The 19,833-nt window shown below is 46.4% G+C and overlaps 1 protein-coding gene across 2 annotated transcripts in view; it reads left to right on the forward strand.

The window, feature by feature from the left end:
* AHRR (aryl hydrocarbon receptor repressor) overlaps positions 1 to 19,833 on the forward strand; it is a 682,994-nt gene that overhangs the window by 459,003 nt on the left and 204,158 nt on the right. For both annotated transcript variants that reach the window (XM_063922793.1, XM_063922794.1), the window contains exon 5: positions 17,800 to 17,889. In XM_063922793.1, the coding sequence (XP_063778863.1) occupies positions 17,800 to 17,889 (90 nt within the window). The remainder of the gene's footprint in view (positions 1 to 17,799; positions 17,890 to 19,833) is intronic.

The following is a 19,833-nucleotide window of genomic DNA, read 5'->3' on the forward strand; positions in this document are numbered from 1 at the left end:
GGTAGCCCCTTACATACATTGCCCCAGGTAGCCCCTTACATACATTGTACCATGTAGCCCCTTACATACATTGCACCAGGTAGCCCCTAACACACATTGCACCAGGTAGCCCCTAAAACACATTGTACAAGGTAGCCCCTCATATACATTGCACCAGGTAGCCCCTCATATACATTGCACCAGGTAGCCCCTCATATACTTTGCAAAAGGTAGCCCCTCATATGTGTTGCACCAGGTAGCCCCTCATTTACAATGCACATGGTAGTTCCTTATATATGTTGCACCAGATAGCCTTGTTGCACCAGGTAGCCCCTTACACACATTGCACCAGATAGCCCCTTACATACATTGCCCCAGGTAGCCCCTTACATACATTGTACCATGTAGCCCCTTACATACATTGCACCAGGTAGCTCCTTACACACATTGCACCAGGTCGCCCTTTACATACATTGCACCGGGTAGCCCCTTACATACATTGTACCATGTAGCCCCTTACATACATTGCACCAGGTAGCTCCTTACACACATTGCACCGGGTCGCCCTTTACATACATTGCACCGGGTAGCCCTTTACATACATTGCACCGGGTAGCCCCTTACATACATTGCACCAGGTAGCCCCTTACATACATTACGCCAGGTAGGCCCTTACATACATTGCACCAAGTAGCCCCTTATGCATGTTGCACCAGAGCCCAATATACACATTATGCCAGGTAGACCGTTATACAAATTGCGCCAGGTAGCCGATTATACACAATGCGCCAGGTAGCCCCTTATACATATTGCGCCAGGTAGCCCCATATACACATTGCACCAGGCAGCCCCTTACACACATTGCACTATGTAGCCCCTTACATACATTGTACCAGGTAGCCCATTAAACACATTGCACCAGGTAGCCCCTTAAACACATTGCACAAGGTAGCCCCTTATATACGTTGCACCAGGTAGCCCCTTATATACGTTGCAACAGGTAGCCCCTCATATACGATGCACCAGGTAGCCCCTCATATACATTGCACCAGGCAGCCCCTCATATATGTTGCACTAGATAGCCTTGTTGCACCAGGTAGCCCCTTACATGCATTGCCCCAGGTAGCCCCTTACATACATTGCCCCAGGTAGCCCCTTACATACATTGCCCCAGGTAGCCCCTTACATACATTGTACCATGTAGCCACTTACACACATTGCACCAGGTAGCCCCTTGCACACATTGGACCAGGTAGCCCCTTGCACACATTGCACCAGGTAGCCCCTTACACACATTGCACTGGGTAACCCCTTACATACAATGCACCAGGTAGCCCCTTACATACATTTCACCAGGTAGACCCTCATATACATTGCACCAGGTAGACCCTCATATACGTTGGACCAGGCAGACCCTCAAATACGTTGCACCAGGTAGCCCCTGAGTGAGAGTGTGTGTGTGTGTGTGTGTGTGTGTGTGTGTGTGTGTGTGTGTGTGTGTGTGTGTGTGTGTGTGTCTGTCACTCACCACTATCAGTGCCGGCTCCAGTATGTCCCCCTGGCTTCATGCCCAGCCTGAGGCAGGATGGTCACGGAAGTGAGTTGGGGTGGGGGGGCAGCGTGGTGTTCGGAGTGGGCAGTGGGTGGCGGATAGAGGTGGTGCTGTCCGGGAGGAAAGGGGGGGCAGCGTGGTGTGCGGCACAAGAGGTGGCGGAGAGGGGAAAAGTGCCGACTAGCGCGTTGTGCGGAGTGGAAGAAGGGGAGGCGGCGAGAGGGGGGGGGCCTTTTGGAGGAAAGGTGCCAGCAGTGTGTGCGTCACGGGAAACAGCGCGAGGGGGGGGGGTAAAGGTGCCAGCCAGTGTTGGGGGGGGGGGTTGGGGGGGGAGAGAAGGTGCTGACCAGTGCGGTGTGTGGTGCATCCATTACATTGTGGTGACCATGCGGTGCTCCTCCCCGTCCGCCCGGTCAGTCTTCATTAGCAGCACTAAAGCTCAGGGGGGAGGAGCTGAGAGTAGAGAGGAGAGTGGCTCCTCCTCCCCGGCCAGGCAGTTCAATAACCTGTGGGGAGGAGACGCTGCAGAGGAGAGCGGCCCCTCCTCCTGCTTTTGACAGGATTTACAGACTGGGGGCCGGGGCACTGTCTCGTGACATTATACAGTGAGTTACTATGACTCATTGTAATGCTGGTGGCTATGGGCCTTTTCACTGCCAGAGATTGTGGGCCTATTGTCAATGAAGGGCCTGGAGCTGCAGCTCAATCCGCCCCATTGTTAATCCAGCCCTGGGTGTAGGTATGGAAAATTGTGTGTGTGTGTGTGTGTGTGTGTGTGTGTGTGTGTGTGTGTATAATTATATATATATACATGTGGTAATGGTCGGCACTCTCAAGTACAATGTCACCTTGCCCTGGTGCCCTCCTAGGTGTATGCACACCAAACGATATAAGGCTGGAGACTGGCGGCACTCACGGGACTTACTCACAGATTACACGGGACTGCATCCGTAGATATCAACGTTTCGATTTTATTAATCGTCTTCAGGATCGAAATGTTGATATCTACGGGTGCAGTCCCGTGTAATCTGTGAGTAAGTCCCGTGAGTACCGCCAGTCCCCAGCCATATATATATATATATATATATATATATATTTACTTTTATAAACACCATATAGAAGCACTTTGTGATTCTTGCTTTCGCATTAACACACCTTTACAAATAAAATAAGATTCTAAACGTACATCTCTCTTCTACAGCTTCCTCCCTGGTTCCCTACTGACACAAATTACCGGTGGGGCAAAGCAAGAATTTGTTATGATTGCAGCACTGCAGTAACGTGCCCTCCTTATCGTCTGTAGATACATCTAAGTCCCACATCTGAATAAAAAGGGTTAATGTATGCCTGTGGACTACACTTTGTATCCCACAGTGGCTCCCAATTTTTTTAGTATTATGAAAAACCTACTGACTCACTTTCCACATGGTTAATTGCTTTACCTGATATCACAATTTAGCAAAATCTTTAAAAAAACAGAACCATATAAATAAACATATATAAGTACATTAATAATGACCAAGCAGATCTGAATTGAATGTTTTAATTTTCAATTGAATGGAAATATGTAGTTCACATCATGAGCATTTTACAGAATCAATGCCTTGTATGCACTTTCTCATGTGACCGCTATTTTTTACTGTAGCTTGTTGTGATGACATAAGTGTTTTAGGAATTACTGCCCAATATAGAGTTAAATTTCAGTGTGTTTTGAAATTCAATCAAATTTCATTAGATTGATGGCAAAGAATATCTGCTCAGTACAACTGACTGTGATTCAAATTTCTAGTTAGAATTGTCAAGCTCTTTGTCCCCATTTGCAGAGTATATTCACGGTTAGCAATTGGAGGTTGTTTATAAATATTTATAGTCTTAAGCTACAGTATGTACACACATCGAGATTTATCCTTTCGATTTTGACTATATAGTGAAAATCGCAAGGAAAGTTAGTGAAAATCGCACTGCGTTTAGCCAGCTGCGATACCGATGTGATACCGATGCGCACTCCCACGGGGTCGGTATCGCAAGGAAAGATAGACTGTGCAGGCAAGTCAATCTTGACTATCTAGTGTACTATCTAGTACAAAGTATAGTCAAAATTGGTACTTAGTCATAACCGAAGGTAAAGATTGTAAAAATCAGTGCTTCTGGCCTCTGAGGGTGTTCAGGAGAAATCGTAAAGTCAAAATCGAAGATAGTCAAAATCGAACCGGGTGGGTGTATGCACCTTTAAACACAGTTTAAATATAGGTTTGAAATAATACAAATGTAATATTATTCTTTTTGAACTGTGAATATTAATATGTTTGTTGTTCATACTTGAGGTCTGTCTTTCACCATGCCTTGTGTCCTTGGTGCAGGTGGTGTAAAGTGTAATGGTACTATATGGAGAATATATTATTGGTAAGCTCGCAAGAGCAGGGACTTCTTTCCTCATGTGCCTTTCCTTTTCTTACTTACACTATCTTATGCTCCATACTCCCTTTGATGGCACCTAACCCCTGGTTTTCTATACCTGTCCTATATTGTCTTGAACCGTAAATACTGTTTTCTTGTTTGCTCATTTGATTATGTACTGTGTAATGGGCGCTGCAGATCCCTTGTGGCGCCATATAAATAAGATGATAATAATAATAATTGGTTCCTTACTACCACATGATTACACTGGGTGACATAAAAATGTTCTTTTTATATATATATATATATATATATATATGTGTACGAACAAAAGAAGAAGAACAAGCGCCTATGGTGTAGTATTTCTTTCCAAGATGCGCAAATGTCACGCAAATAATGGAGTTGCGTAACAGATTATGGCTTGTGTTATAGCATATCAATCCCCTGCTTCATAATCCAAATACGATTTAAAAATCTCCCAATATGACCCTCTCCAGGGGATTGATATGCTATAACACAAGCCATAATCTGGTACGCAACTCCATTATTTGCGTGACATTTGCGCATCTTGGAAAGAAATACTACACCATAGGCGCTTGTTCTTCTTCTTTTGTTTGCAGATTTTTTGGCTACATATACCTAGTGGCATCTTGATGAACTGAGGAGCTACCTAAAGAAGCGGAGGGTGTCAATGCGTGGCTATTAGGCCCATTCTCGATCGTGTGAAGACCCTGGGAACTGTATTTGGGGTTCAGGAAGTGAGACATTTAACTCACTTCGGACTGTGTGGTATTCTGTGGACCATACGTTGTGGTACTGAAATAGTGTTTGGGATTAGCGCACTGATCTATACATTTTCTGAATTTATATATATATATAGGAACGCAAATGTACGGCACTCACAACCGTTTGGCAAGAAAAACAAGAAACACGTTTGTAAAGCAAACGTGTTTCTTGTTTTTCTTGCCAAACGGTTTTGAGTGCCGTACATTTGCGTTCCTGTATTCTCCCTTTCTGTAAGGGCACCAAACCAAGCTATTTGTTCCTCGTGGAGTGCCGGGCCTGCTGCATCGTATATATATATATATATATATATATATATATATATATATATATATATATATACATGATTTTGCTCATGTTCTGTTGATGTTTTTGTGTGTACTGTACATCTTCAGACTTTTCTTGGAAACTTTAAGGCTGCTAACTACGCTGAACTCAAAGAGAATATACTCACTTCTTTCCGTACGTTTGGTTGTAACATGAGCATCAAAGTGCATTACCTCCACAGTCATTTGGATTGATTTCCACATTGTCTTGGTGATATAATCAATGAACAGGGTGAGCGATTTCCCCAGGAATTGAGGACCTTGAAAGGACGGTACCGTGGATGATGGGATACGCATATGATGGAGCATCCACCGCGAATGTCTAGGAATATCTCATTATTGGAAATCACGCAAAATCTCTCACTGAAACTTTTGTTTTGTTATTCGTGTTCTAGGCTTCTTAGGATAGATCTTTGTACCTTCATTTGATTGGCATTCATTACATGTATAATACAATTGTTAGGCGCCGGGGTCCGCTCGTCTGCGCGGCCCGGCGCCTAGCAACTAGGGACGCCGTGCGCGTACAGCCGCCGGCTCCCTAGCAACGCTAGACGCCGGGCGCGCTGAGCCGCACGGACCCTAGCAACGGGGACGCCACTGGCGGACCGCGTTCCCCGTTGCTGGGTCCTGTTTAATTAATAGGTGCACCTGATCTCTGGCCGTGCAGCAAGGCAGCTGCACGGCATTCATTCTAATCAGCTCTGTCAGCAGCTGATTGGAGGACTCCTGTTTAAATACACTCTCAGGGCTTCTCACAGACGCCGGTAATAGCTTCCTGCATGCTGTCTTTGTTTGCTGAGAGTCTGTTTCCAGTCTTGCTGTATCCGGTCGTTCCAGTCCTCTGAAGTCCTGTACTCGGGAGTTATCATCTCGTCCCTGGAGTCCTGACCGATCACCGTTTAACATCCAGTGGTGTTCGTGAGTCGCGGCTCTGCTGTGTGTAGCGGCTCGGCCGCTTTACCCTTTATTATTTGTGTTTGGAGCATTTTGCGGAGGGTTCCGCTTCCACAGGTCCACTCTGGTATCCGGCGGTGCCGGGTAGGAGTATTGGACAAGTGGATTTTGGTTGTCCTTTTCCCTGGCGGTTTTTCCGCACATACTTTAGGTTTTTTAGTTAGCTCGTAGCCCCTGGCCTGTTGTTAGCTAGAGGTCCTCTTGTTATCATCCTGCCTCGGATTTCCCTTTGTCTCTCATTAAGACCGGGGGGCATCGGAGTTGGGCAGACATAATCCGCCCTTCAAACACGGCTGCCAAGGGCTCAAGAAACCATGGCCCTCATTCCGAGTTGTTCGCTCGGTAAATTTCATCGCATCGCAGCGATTTTCCGCTTAGTGCGCATGCGCAATGTCCGCACTGCGACTGCGCCAAGTAAATTTGCTATGAAGTTAGGATTTTTACTCACGGCTTTTTCTTCGCTCAGGCGATCGTAGTGTGATTGACAGGAAATGGGTGTTTCTGGGCGGAAACAGGCCGTTTTATGGGTGTGTGGGAAAAAACGCTACCGTTTCCAGAAAAAACGCAGGAGTGGCTGGAGAAACGGGGGAGTGTCTGGGCGAACGCTGGGTGTGTTTGTGACGTCAAACCAGGAACGACAAGCACTGAAATGATCGCAGATGCCGAGTAAGTCTGGAGCTACTCAGAAACTGCTACGAGGTGTGTAATCGCAATATTGCGAATACTTCGTTCGCAATTTTAAGATGCTAAGATTCACTCCCAGTAGGCGGCGGCTTAGCGTGAGCAACTCTGCTAAAATCGCCTTGCGAGCGAACAACTCGGAATGAGGGCCCATAGTCTCGCAAGGGATTTCCGATAGCATGGGTGAGACAACAGAGTTAGGGCGCCAGGGGCTATTATTCTTTCCTGCTCCCGTTCCCAGCATTCCATTCCAGTGCTCCGGTCATTGTCATAAGATCTCCTCTGGCCAGGAGTGCTGGAATCATAACAACAATATGTATAAATGTATAAATTTGTACGGATATATGTCATATCTTGATAAGCAGCAGCAATTTTGTTAGCAGTTGGGCAAAACCATGTGCACTGCAGGGAGGAGGGGGGCAGATATAACGTGCAGAGAGAGTTATAGGCCCTACACACTGGGCGATTTTTTGAAAGATATGAACGATCTCGTTCATAAATGAACGAGAACTCGTTCATATCTTTCAGTGTGGAGACTCCAGCAATGAACGATGCGCGTCCCCGCGCTCGTTCATCGCTGGTCTCCCGTCGGCAGTGCATGCAGGCCAATATGGACGATCTCGTCCATATTTGCCTGCACTTCAATGCAGCCGCGTGACGGGGGGAGTGAAGAAACTTCACTCCCCCCGTCACTGCCCCCCCGCCGCCGGGTCGCTCGGCGGCCGTATCCGCCGTCGGGCAGCTCGGCGGCGGGTCGGCCAGTGAGTAGGGCCCTTTAGATTTGGGTGGGGTGTATTCAAACTGAAATCTAAATTGCAGTGTAAAAATAAAGCAGCCTGCACAGAAACAAAATAACCCACCCAAATCTAACTCTCTCTGCAAATGTTATATCTGTCACACCTGCAGTGCACATGGTTTTGCCCAATTGCTAACAAACTTGCTGCTGCGATCAACTCAGAATTACCCCCATAGTGCACTCCAAGGACCTTCACCGTCACCAGATCGCAATCCAATAGAGTGCCTTTGGGATATGGTGGAATAGGAGATTCACAGTACAAATGTGCAGTCGACAAATCTGCAGCAGCCGCCTGATGCAATCATATCATCATGGACAGAATCTCTAAAATAAGTTTTCAGCACCTGGTTGAATTCATGCCATAAAAACTGGTGCTTTTCTGGGAGAAAAATGGTCCTGCCCATTTCCAAAAGGTGTACCTAATAAATTGTTCCTTGATAGTATATATAGTCAGTATTTCTGCACTGTATATAAGCAGTATTGTTTTGCTATGAGCAGTGAATTTTGTGTGTACTCCTAATCATGTGTTTATCACTGGCCACAAGTGCTATAAAAGAAGTACTCATTGTGAGCGCTGGGCTGCGATCTTCTTTGTGATTAGAGGTTTATGAGCAGCTGCTCACCCATAATATCCAAGTGAAAGGGCCTCCCTAGGAAGTGTACTTATCTAAACTGGCATTTGAAACTCGTGTGCAGTGGTATGCATGGGACAACCCGTGTTCTTTTGCAGCTCCCTGGTTAGCACTCTCTGGTCCCTGGGTGGCAGTTTCAGGGGTCTTCCAGGGCGAGGTGCATTCCTGCAATGACTGTTCTTCTTCCACGCATAAAAAAAAAAAAAAACCACAGTGGTTTAAGGAACCTTCCTAACATGCGCAATGCTTCTCACACTCATACCTCCGTTCGAGCAGCCTACGATGATCCCCTTGTCAAACTCAGTTACCTCCCTCTGACAAATGACCTAATCAGTGACCCTCTACCTGTTTTATACCTTTAAAAGGACCTTCACAAGCACGTGTCTGCTGCAGGACCACACCATTTTGTTTGTGCGGGGATGTCCAGTCACTTTGGTCTACGTAGTGTATGTATATACAGTATATAAATTTATATATTTCTGCAGCGGGCTACACTGGGAATCCACAGGGAATACATTGGGGTGTAGATCTGTGGATCTTGATTCAAGGCACCAACAAGCTAAAGCTTTGACTGTTCCCAGGATGCACTGCACTGCCTCCTCTATAACTCCACCTCCAGGTCACTAACAGGTGGGGCTGCGATAGGCAGCCCTGAAAAGAGCTTTTTAAGAAGACTTCAAGGGCGACAGCACTGTTTATGTCATTCTGACATTCAGTGCTGTGGCTCCATCACCTCCCCAGCAGCGCTGTATACTCCTGCGGCCGGGTTCCAAGGTACTTGCAGCAGAAGCACACCGATCTTCAGGCACACCATCGCTGACGCTCTCCTGGATCGCGTGGCTGCACATCATGGAGGAGGTAAGATGGTCCCCCAGGTGGGGCCCGCCAGTAAATCGCTGTCCGGTCGCGGTCCCAGGAGACGGACCGCACCGCTGGCATGGACACTGTACTGCTCAGGGACCCCACTATATCCACCAGGGCAGGGAGCACAGGTCGGATTTACTAAAATTAGTTTTACATAGGCTCCACAGTACCTGGTGGTGAGGACCAGCATAGGGGATAAGGCGCTGACCTGTAACCCCTCCCCCAGCTCCGGGCGCCATCTACTGCTGGTGTTCCCGCCCTGGAGCTGCATTTCACTCTTCCTCACTCCCTGACAGAGATTTTGGTGCCATCTTTACACAAGTAGCTGGGCTGATCTCCGGGACTGCTGGACACTGTCTGCTCTGTAAAGCCGCCTGTCTCATCAGCGCTGTGCATTTACAGGCACTTAAGTATTCTACATGTCATTTTAAAGAGTGTTAGTTAAGAACAAGTGTACTGCTACCTGAATATTTAGTACAAGTATTCTGTGATGTACATCCAGTATCTACTGTGCATTGTTATATCTATATACATACATATATATGTAGTTTTACTAGTCCAGTGCAGTTTTATTGTTTATCTGTAATATCTTCTGCATTGTACCTGTAACTGAGTGTGCCTGTAGCTGCTGTGTGGATTTCATTCTAGTGTATCACACGTATTGCTATCACTATATTCTGTACCCTGGGGGGCTAGGTGCGTCATATATATATATATATATATATATATATATATATACACAGTATATACTGTTTGGGGTTTTTTACTGTATATTTCAGTCACCTCATACCGCTTTAATCCTCTGTTTGTGCCCTGTATTTACTGTCACATAAATCAAGGGGTTATTTGCAGGGGGTGGTCTTCAGGTTGCCGACTGTCTGGATCCCGGCGCCCAGTATACCGGCGCCGGAATCCCAACAGCCGGCATACCGACAGCTTTTCTCCCTCATGGGGGTCCACGACCCCCCTGGAGGGAGAATAAATAGCGTGGCGTGCGTAGCGCGGTGAGCGCAGCTAGCCCACAAGGGGCTCATTTGCGCTCGCCACACTGTCGGTATGCCGACGGTCGGGCTCCCGGCACCGGTATGTTGGTCGCCGGGAGCCCGGCCGCCGGCATACCATACTACACCCATTTGCAGGTATTGTTTTTGTCTGGCTATATTGTACTGTTATGCTCTAAGGCTACATTTCCTATAATGTCTGCCACACAGGGCTGGAAATTCGCGGACGCTTCTGCATCATGCAGTGCTGGTACCAAGGATTTACCTGAGGGGGAAGTTTTAGATAGTTCAGGCACTGGGTCCATACATCTCCCAGTCAGCCTGCGACACCTGTGGCCAATCAGGAATCACCTTGGGCAGCGTTCTCAAGTATGCTGAATACGCTTGTGACATGTCTTACGCCCCCTGTGGGAGCTCCTGTGCCATTGCAGCCACATATCGTCCCTGTAGTTAATCCACCCTGGGCGGACACTCTGTCTACCCAGTTACAACAATTAAATCAATCTTTGGTTAGACAAAAGTCTTCCCCACGCCCCTCTGGGGTCAAGGAGTCATCTAAGCGGGCCATTTCTTCCTCACAATCCACTAATATTTTGGATAATTCTTCTGATGAGGATGGGGAATATACTGATCCGTCAGACACTGATACAGTCGCTTCTGATGAGGAATCTACAACCCAGGTTGATGTTCCTGACCTAGTGGAGGCTATTAAGCTGATTCTCCAAATTGATGATCAGATCGATCCCTCTACTGCGTCTAAGAAACCTAATAAGTTCAAACATCAGAAGGTTACTAAAGTTGTCTTACCACATTCTGACCATTTAATTGACATACGTCAGGAATCCTGGTCAGTAACAATGGGAAACTCCACCGCCGGTGGACTCTCATGTAGCCCGTCTTGTAGTATCATCTACTCTGCCTGTCACCACTGTCACCTCACTGAAGGAACCGACGGATAAGCGTGTGGAGAGATGCCTGAAGTCTATTTACTCTCTTACTGGTGCTGTACATAGACCCACTATGGCAGCCTCCTGGGCCGTGAAAGGAATTGAAGAATGGGTTCAGGCAATTGAGGATGAGCTGCCACAGGATGTTTCTGACACTGCCAGATAATACCTGTCTCATATTACCACAGCCTCCCACTATATTCAGGTCTTGGAAGGTGGACCTGGACTCCAAAAAGACCTTGGAGGTGCTCCCTTTTAAGGGAGACATCCTTTTTGGGGAGGATTTGAATAAGATTGTGACTGACTTGGCAACTGCTAAGACTGTGTTTCTCCCAAGTACTAATCTTTCTGCACCAAAGGCAAAGAGTACACTGTACCACTTTTCATTCCTTTCGACATCCAGGGAAGGCAAAGGGTCAGGCTTACCCGAGACAAGCTCGTACTTCCAATCAAGTCCAAACCTAAACAATCCTGGGCTGCCCATCAGCCTGCTTCCAAACAAGGCAAGCCTGCTGCATGACGGGGCGTGCCCCCCCCCCTGGGGGACCCCAGGGTGGGAGGCCGACTTCTGCAGTTCACCCAGGTCTGGTTAAAGACCACTTCAGATGCCTGGGTGCGGGAAGTTGTCTCTCACGGGTACGCAATCTCCTTCAAGAGACGTCCCCCTCGCGAGTTCTGCTTGATGGTTATCCCTTCGGATCCTTTGAAAGCGCATGCTCTACACTTGGTTGTGCAATCCCTCCTGGACACAGGAGTGGTAGTGCCGGCGCCTCTGTCTCAGAGAGGCAGGGTATACTATTCGACCCTGTTTCTAGTTCCGAAGCCAAATGGGTCCTTCCGGCCTATACTCAACCTCAAAGCATTGAACAAATTTGTGAGAGTGTCCAAATTCCGTATGGAAACTCTGCGCTCTATTGTAGTCGCCATGGAACCCGAAGACTATGTGGTATCCCTGGACATACAGGATGTTTACCTGCATATACCTATTGCCGTCTCACATCAACAATATCTGCGGTTTGCTATTGGAAACCTCCATTATCAGTTCCAGGCTCTGCCATTTGGACTGGCCACAGCCCCTCGGATCTTCACCAAGGTCATGGCTGTGATGACGTTCCTTCTCCGCCGTCAGGGAATCAGGATCCTGCTGTATCTGGATGACTTACTGATCCTGGCGAAAACTCCCAAGATGTTCTCCTCAGTCATCTGGAACGTATGGTCCAATTCCTACAGGCCCACGAGTGGCTCATCAACTGGAAAAAGTCCTCGCTGGTCCCTGCTTGGAGCATGGTGCACCTGGGGGCACTGCTGGACACACACAGCCAGAGGTTGTTCCTGTCTCCAGAGAATGTCCTGAAGCTTCAGGACAGAATCAGATACTTCCTTTCTCGCCCAAGAGTGTTGATACACTCGGCGATGCAAGTACTAGGCCTCATGGTGTTGGCTTTCGACATGGTAGAGTGCGCTCAATTTAATTTGCGCACTCTGCAGAGGTTAATCCTTTCCAAGTGGGACGGCCTGCCCCATCGGATCAGGTCTCAAATTATCTCCTTGACTCCAGAGGTTTGTCTGTCAATGAGCTGGTGGCTACAGTACCAACAGTTGAGCAGGGGTCATCCCTTCTAGATCTCCAACTGGGTCCTCCTGACAATGGACGCCAGTTTTGGGGTTGGAGCGCAGTGTTGGAGCAACACTCTCTCCAGTGGACCAGGGAGGAATATCTACTCCTGATAAACATTCTGGAATTGCGGGCAGTGTTCAGTGCATTGACGCTTGCCCTGCCTCTGGCACAGAACAGGCTTGTTCAAGTACAATCAGACAACGCCACCATGGTGGCGTACATAAATCATCAAGGCGGCACTCGAAGCCGCATGGCAATGTTGGAAGTATCAAAATTCCTCCGTTGGGCGGAACGCCATTTGCCAGCAATATCGGCAGTGTTCATTCCCAGAGTCCTCAACTGGGAAGCGGATTTCCTCAGTCGTCAGGACGTTCACCCCCGAGAGTGGAGTCTTCATCCGGAAGTCTTTAAACTCCTAGTGGACAAGTGGGGCCTACCAGATGTAGGCCTGATGGAGTCTCAACACAATCACAAGGTTCCGGTCTTCAGATAAAGGACAAGGGATCCTCAAGCAGCGTTCATGGAGGCACTGGAAATTCCATGGAACTTTCGGCTGCAATACATGTTCCCTCCAGTGTCACTCCTGCCGAGGGTACTACGGAAGTTTAAGCAAGAAAGAGGAACACTACTTCGCTCCAGCGTGGCCCAGACGGCATTGGTTCTCAGACCTGCAAGGTCTATCGATAGAGCGTCCTCTTCTACTTCCTCAACACCCAGATCTCCTCGTTCAGGGCCCTTGTGTCTATCCGGACCTGGCCAGGTTGGCTTTGACGGCATGGCTCTTGAAGCTTCACTCCTGAGGGCCAAAGAATTCTCCGATGCGGTTGTTCAAACAATGTTGAAGGCACGCAAACCGACTTCTGCACGGATTATTACAGGGTCTGGAACTCTTACTTCACATGATTTGCTGCTAAGGATTATGATGCTTATTCATTCGGAACTTCCAGGCTTTTGGCTTTTCTGCAGCCTAGATTTAGGCCTTCGTCTGGCCTCCATCAAGGTTCATATTTCTGCCTTTGTCGGTGTGGTTTCAGAGAAAAATTGTGTCTATTCCTGATGTTCATACCTTCAGTCAGGATTTTTTTTTTACGGATTCAGCCTCCCTATGTCCATCCTGTGGCTCCATGGGATGTGTCAGTTGTCTTAAACGCCCTACAAGAGTCTCCATTTGAACCTCTTGAGTCTGTGGACCTTAAATGCCTTACGCTTAAGGTCATGTTTCTGCTGGCTATTGCCTCTGCTAGGAGGGTGTCAGACTTAGGCACTTTGTCCTGTCGTCCACCCTTTTTGATTTTTCACCGTGACCGGGCAGTTCTTCGAACTCGCCCGGTTAGCTACCTAAAGTGGTATCTTCTTTCCATCTTAACCAAGAGATTGTGGTTCCGACTTTTATCTCTTCTGGTTTGTCTTCCAAAGAACAGTCTTTGGATTTGGTACGGGCTCTCCATATCTACGTGGAGAGGACTGTCTCTATTCGGAGGTCAGATACCCTTTTTGTTCTTTTGGTTTTCGCAAGCGTGTCTGGCCTGTGAATAAGCAAACCTTGGACAGATGGATTAGAATGGTGATTGCACAAGCTTATACGCAGGCTGGACTGCTGCTAGTAAAGCCCATTCTACTTGGTCAGTTGTACCTTCTTGGGCGGCCCGTCGTGGCGCGTCCGCAGAACATTTGTGCAAGGCGGCTGTGTGGTCCTCCGTGAACACATTCATTAGGTTCTATGCCTTTGATACTTCCGCCTCCCAGGATGCTTCCTTTAGACGCCGGGTTCTAGTGCACACTACAGTGCATCCCCTCCCATGAGGAACTGCTTTAGGACATCCCTGTGGTATTCCTCGTGGACTCCCAGTGTACCCAGCTGCAGAAAAGGAGATTTATGGTAGACTTACCGTGGTTAAATGTTTTTCTGCGATGTACACCGGATTCCACAGGGCGCCCACCCTGACGCACTTAGCTTCTTTGGGTATGTATGGCATTAGCCGCTGGTCCCTTCTCCTGTCATGAGAATGTGGTTCTCTGTGACTAACATCTGCCGTCTCTTTTACCTGCTACTGCATTGGACTGGTTAACGAAACTGAGCTCCAGTGCCTGGAGGCGGGGTTGTAGAGGAGGCGGTGCAGTTCATCCTGGCAACAGACAAAGCTTTAGTCTGTTGGTGCCTCGGATCAAGATCCAACTCTACACCCCGATGCTATTCCCTGTGGAATTCAGTGTACCTCGCAGAAAGAGATTTAACCCTGGTAAGTCTACCATAAATCTCCTTTTATATATATATATATATATATATACATATATATATATATATATATATATATTGAGGCGATCAGGATAGGGGTGCTCTCTCCTGGGGTAGACGGGCACCTCCAAACACACAGCAACCAGTAAAACAGCACACCACCAGTTTTCATGCAATTTAGCTGTGGCTATTTGTATTGTGCAGTACATAAAAATAAATCTTAGCCCACTATCCCATATGGGTACTACTACTAACTAACATAATAGATTCCCTCTCTCAGGGTGATAGGGCCTAATGCACCTACTAAAAACACATGCATATGCACTTATGTACTTATAGTCAGTAAATCACTCCAAACAGGCCTGCTGCTTGTTTCCCCAGGCAGTGAGACCACGAGCCAAGCCCTGACATATCTTATATCAGTCTCTTACAGGTGCAGGTACTAATAACCCTGCTCTCAGACTGATGGCCTAAAAACCTGAAATGGGCTTTATGGGTGGAGCCCTTCCTTCTCTCTCACACCCATACCCCCAGGATTACCCCTGTTTAGCAGAAACAGACATTTCTTAGAGTTTTAAAATACTGTACATAGGCCAGAAATCTGGGACAAACATATCTCCCGTTAATCACTTTACAAGTGAACATTCACTGGGTCGACATTCAGCAAGTTAGGGGCGCCATAACATTTTTAGGTTGGGGGGCCAAGATATAATTTCATTATATATAATTGTATAATTCTTAATAGTTGAACCTACTATCTAATGCAGGGCTGCCAAAAGACATTGTGGAGCCAGGGACTGACAAAATAGGCAGGCTCCCTTCCTACCGCACTCCACCCTATGTGACATCATATGCCGGGACGGGTGTAGTACTGCTGACCGCCGGTCAGCTTACCGACGCCGGGATCCCGGCAGCATACCGACGCCGGGATCCCGGCGGGGAGGGCCGAGTGCAGCAAGCCTCTTGCGGGCTCGCTGCGCTCCCCACGCTGCGGGCTCGGTGGCGACCTGCTGTCGCCACGGGTTCTATTCCCACTCTATGGGTGTCATGGACACCCACGAGTGGAAATAGTCCCTGTTGGTCGGCATGCCGAACATCGGGCTCGTGAGCCGTCGGGCTCGTGGAGGAGGTCATGTGACTGTCGGTCAGCTGACCGGCGGTCACATGAATACCACCCGCCGGGACATCACATATAGGTGAAGCGCGGAAAATCCACACAGATTGCTGATGCGTAGGGAAAGTTTCTTTTTAAAGGTGCATACACACGGTGAGATCCTTGCTATGCCCGATTTTGATTATGCGATTTCCCTTGAATTCCCCCAGAGCCCAGAAGCATTGATTTTGACTATCTGTACTTTTCATTTTGACTAACTGCCATTTTTAAATAGATTCAATATCTGTAGTCAATTTTAAAAATGAAGTGTAGGTAAATGTAATGCACACATACTAGATAGTACACATTTTATTGTTTTGCCTTTGATTTGTATTCACAGATATCTTTCTTCATTGTATTCTTGTTTTCATGTGTTCTTATTTATGCTAGCAGCCCATCCTGTACAATTTCATGACCTCAAATTTCACAATTGATTAATCATAATGATGAAAAAACTAGATGCACTCACTGAAAATTACAAGTTAATACAAGATTTATTGCAGCTTCCACACTTCGGAAAAGGCTGAAGACTCTGATTTTATTTATTTCAGAAATGATTTCACTGACTTCTTAATTCCTCTGTAACTAGTATAAAGAATTAATAATGATACAAAAAAGTGCCTGTTCTGCTGATACCATCAGAATAAAAACGCAGCATTAGGGGATAGATTTACTAAAGTGTGAATTTTTAGAAGTAGAGATGTTGCCCATAGCAACCAATCAGATTCTACTTATTCATCTAGCATCTTCTAGAACAGAACAAGAAATACCAACTGCGCTAACATATGAATAGTATTTTTATATTAATTAAAATCAATATCACAAATACACATGTACATAAACAAACTGAATAATATAAACCGGCACTGATAGTGCCAAAAAACACAATATTTAAAACTGAGCCTTAGTAAGCCACTCTCTGACAGTGATTATTCACTTGGGGCAGTCTTTGTGCAAAAATGGCCAGTGTAACAACTAATTGTTGGAGGATGATAACAAGTCCTGCAACGCATGCGTTGACGTGAAAAAACAGGTATCCAGGTGAAGGAGAATAATTACCAGGTCCCTGGTGGTGATTCAGCCGGGTATCCCACCTAGCGGGGTTCTGGAGCAATCTCTCTATCCCACGCAATGAAGATGGTGGTTCTCCCTTTATTAATGTCCACACCGAAGGGACTGGAATCTCCAGATGGTAAACAACGTCCTGTGTATCACTTGCAGGAATCCTCAGGAGTGCCCAGGTCAGAGGTGTGGCCCCCCCCTAACGCGTTTCACTGTCACTTGGCAGCTGCCAAGTGAAACTTCCCATCAGCACTGAATGGGAAGAATGGGACAGCACTGAATCTGAGACCACTTAAGGTACACATGCTTTGCTGGCAGCTGGCAGCGGGACCTGCCTGATGAGGGGGGCAGGGGTGCCCAGTATGAATTTGGGTAGGGAGCAGTAACTGTGCCAAGGGAGGGAGGAAGGAAATGGCCCAGTGGTGAAGTGGAGACTGGAATAGACTAAGGTACTGTGGCTGCGGAGCATCCATGCTTGTAAGTCTGGTAGTGGCAGCAGAGCCTGCCTTGCAAGGGGGGGGCAGGGGTGCTAGCTCTGCACAGTATTGGGGGGGGGGGGGGGGGGAGCTGCCAAGTGTGCCCAGGGAGGGAGGGAGGGGAGCTAACATCTGTGCAAAGGGAGGGAGGGGAGCTGGTAACTATGCCCAGGGAGGGAGGGGATATTTTGTGTGTGGCCCTCGAATATTCGCTGGAATGTGTTAAGTGGCCCCCCAGCTGAAATAATTACCCACCCCTGCTCTAAACTAAATATGAGGACCTAGCACTTTACTAATCTCTTTACTATTCAGTAACCTATTTGTGTCTTGTGTCTTCCTCAGTCATTGAATGGGTTTGCTCTGGTTGTGAGTACAGAAGGGATGATATTCTATGCTTCAGCCACAATAGTAGACTACCTGGGCTTCCATCAGGTAAGTGCAGATCTTGTATATTATTATTAACTGTAGTTATTTATTTGTGTTTTGTTTTTGTAAATGACCGTAATATTCATAAACATAAAGATTTCACATCTACAAAACAATCGTTCTGGAACTTTTCTTTTCAACCATGAGTGTTCCTCTATTTAATTAGGTTAATTACATTTGTGAACAGCTACTTTGGCATTGTATTTTGGTATGCTTGATTTAAGTACACAATATTCCATTTATTTTCAATAGAAAAACAGGTAATAAATATTGCCAAACACGCTGATATTTTTAACAAGATCTGTTTTCGTAAAGCCATATCCTGTTTTGTTGCATAGGATAACCACAGTCAATGAATTATTTCCTATTTCATGTTTAATAGTTTTAGACCACTCCAATATACAGTGACTTGCAAAATTATGCAACCCCTTGAAAAATCAACATATTTGTCTGTATTACATTACAAATGACACTTAGGGGGATATCCTATTAGATTAATTATTACTGCTAATGGATTCCCCCGGGGCTATCCAGTTAGCCCCATAGTCGGCACTTATCTCATAATTCACTATTTTTCTTTAAATAAAAACTGAACAAATACTGCTTGCAAAGGTGTTCATGCACAGCAGACTAGGACAAGCCTTGGTACAACCAAATTTCCCTGCAATGACAGCTTTAAGTCTGTTCACGTTTTATCAGGTTTGCACACTTTGGACGTGATTTTTGCCCATTCTTCCTAGCAGATTTGCTCCAGGTTGTTCAGTTTGGTTGGATGACAGACTTGGCCACTGTAGAACATTCATCTTCTTCTTGTACAGCCACTACAGTGTTGCTATGGCATTGTGTCTTGCTGAAATGTTATCTTTCTACCAAGCATTAAAGCAGGCTGTCCTATGGTATCTCCCTGTATTTTGCACTATCCGTCGGTCATTCATTTATTTTTATGCAAGTAGTATTTATTGAAAGTTTTGGAATAAATGGACACAAGAAGACAACTGTGCACCACAACAGGCAAATGAAGCTTACATGCCAGTATAAATTCATGTTCGATAAACATCAAATTACAGAAATTAATACTTGGCATGAGAATAGCCATGGTATATCAATAGGATCTGAAGTGCAGAGATCTTAAGGAAGAAAATATACTGTATGCCATAGTATAAAATAACGAATGAGAAAAGAGAAGAAAAAGAAACCCAAGAAAAAGAGATCAATAGGGAAAAGAGGGTGGGGACTTAGGAAGGGGCAGAGATCACCACCACCGGGACTCCAATGAAGTACCAGCATGTTCCTAGGTAACTAGTCAGAGGGAGAGTTAAGGTGTACTACAAAGGGATGTGTACCAGTCAAATTCACAGAGTATCATCCATGGAAGCCATATTATCGAGTAGGTCTGAAACTTATCAGGAGAGGACATTATAATATTCAGTCATTCATTTTTAACAAGATGCCCAGTCACCGCATGAGAAAAATATTCCCACAAAATGATGATGCTATTTACATGCATCACTGTGTTGATCGTGTTTGCTAAGATAGGGCGTGATAGGTTTTAGTGTTTTAAATTGGGGACAAAAATCTCACTTTTTGACTCATCAGACCACTAATCCTTATTCCACATTTGAGCTCGGGCAATCAAATGTTTTATGGTAGACTTCAGACATGCAGATGTGTGCTTTCTTAACGGCGTCTTTCTAATCACTTTCCATACAAGAAAGATATATGCAGAGTTCTTGCTATGGTTGACAGATGCACCAGTCTCAAACACTGAACCCTGAAGCTTCATCAAAGTAATAGCTGGACCCTCCCTGTCTTCTCTAACACGTCTCCTTCTTGTTCTGACCCTGAGGTTTGGGAGTCAGCCTTGTCTAGGCAGTGCCTGGGTGGTATGATGCAGCTTCCACTTCCTCACAGTTAATCTCTAACCCTAATCGTCCCCTCCGACAGCCTAAC

This window comes from Pseudophryne corroboree, chromosome 5 (genome assembly GCF_028390025.1).
Source record: "Pseudophryne corroboree isolate aPseCor3 chromosome 5, aPseCor3.hap2, whole genome shotgun sequence".
NCBI lineage: Eukaryota > Metazoa > Chordata > Amphibia > Anura > Myobatrachidae > Pseudophryne > Pseudophryne corroboree.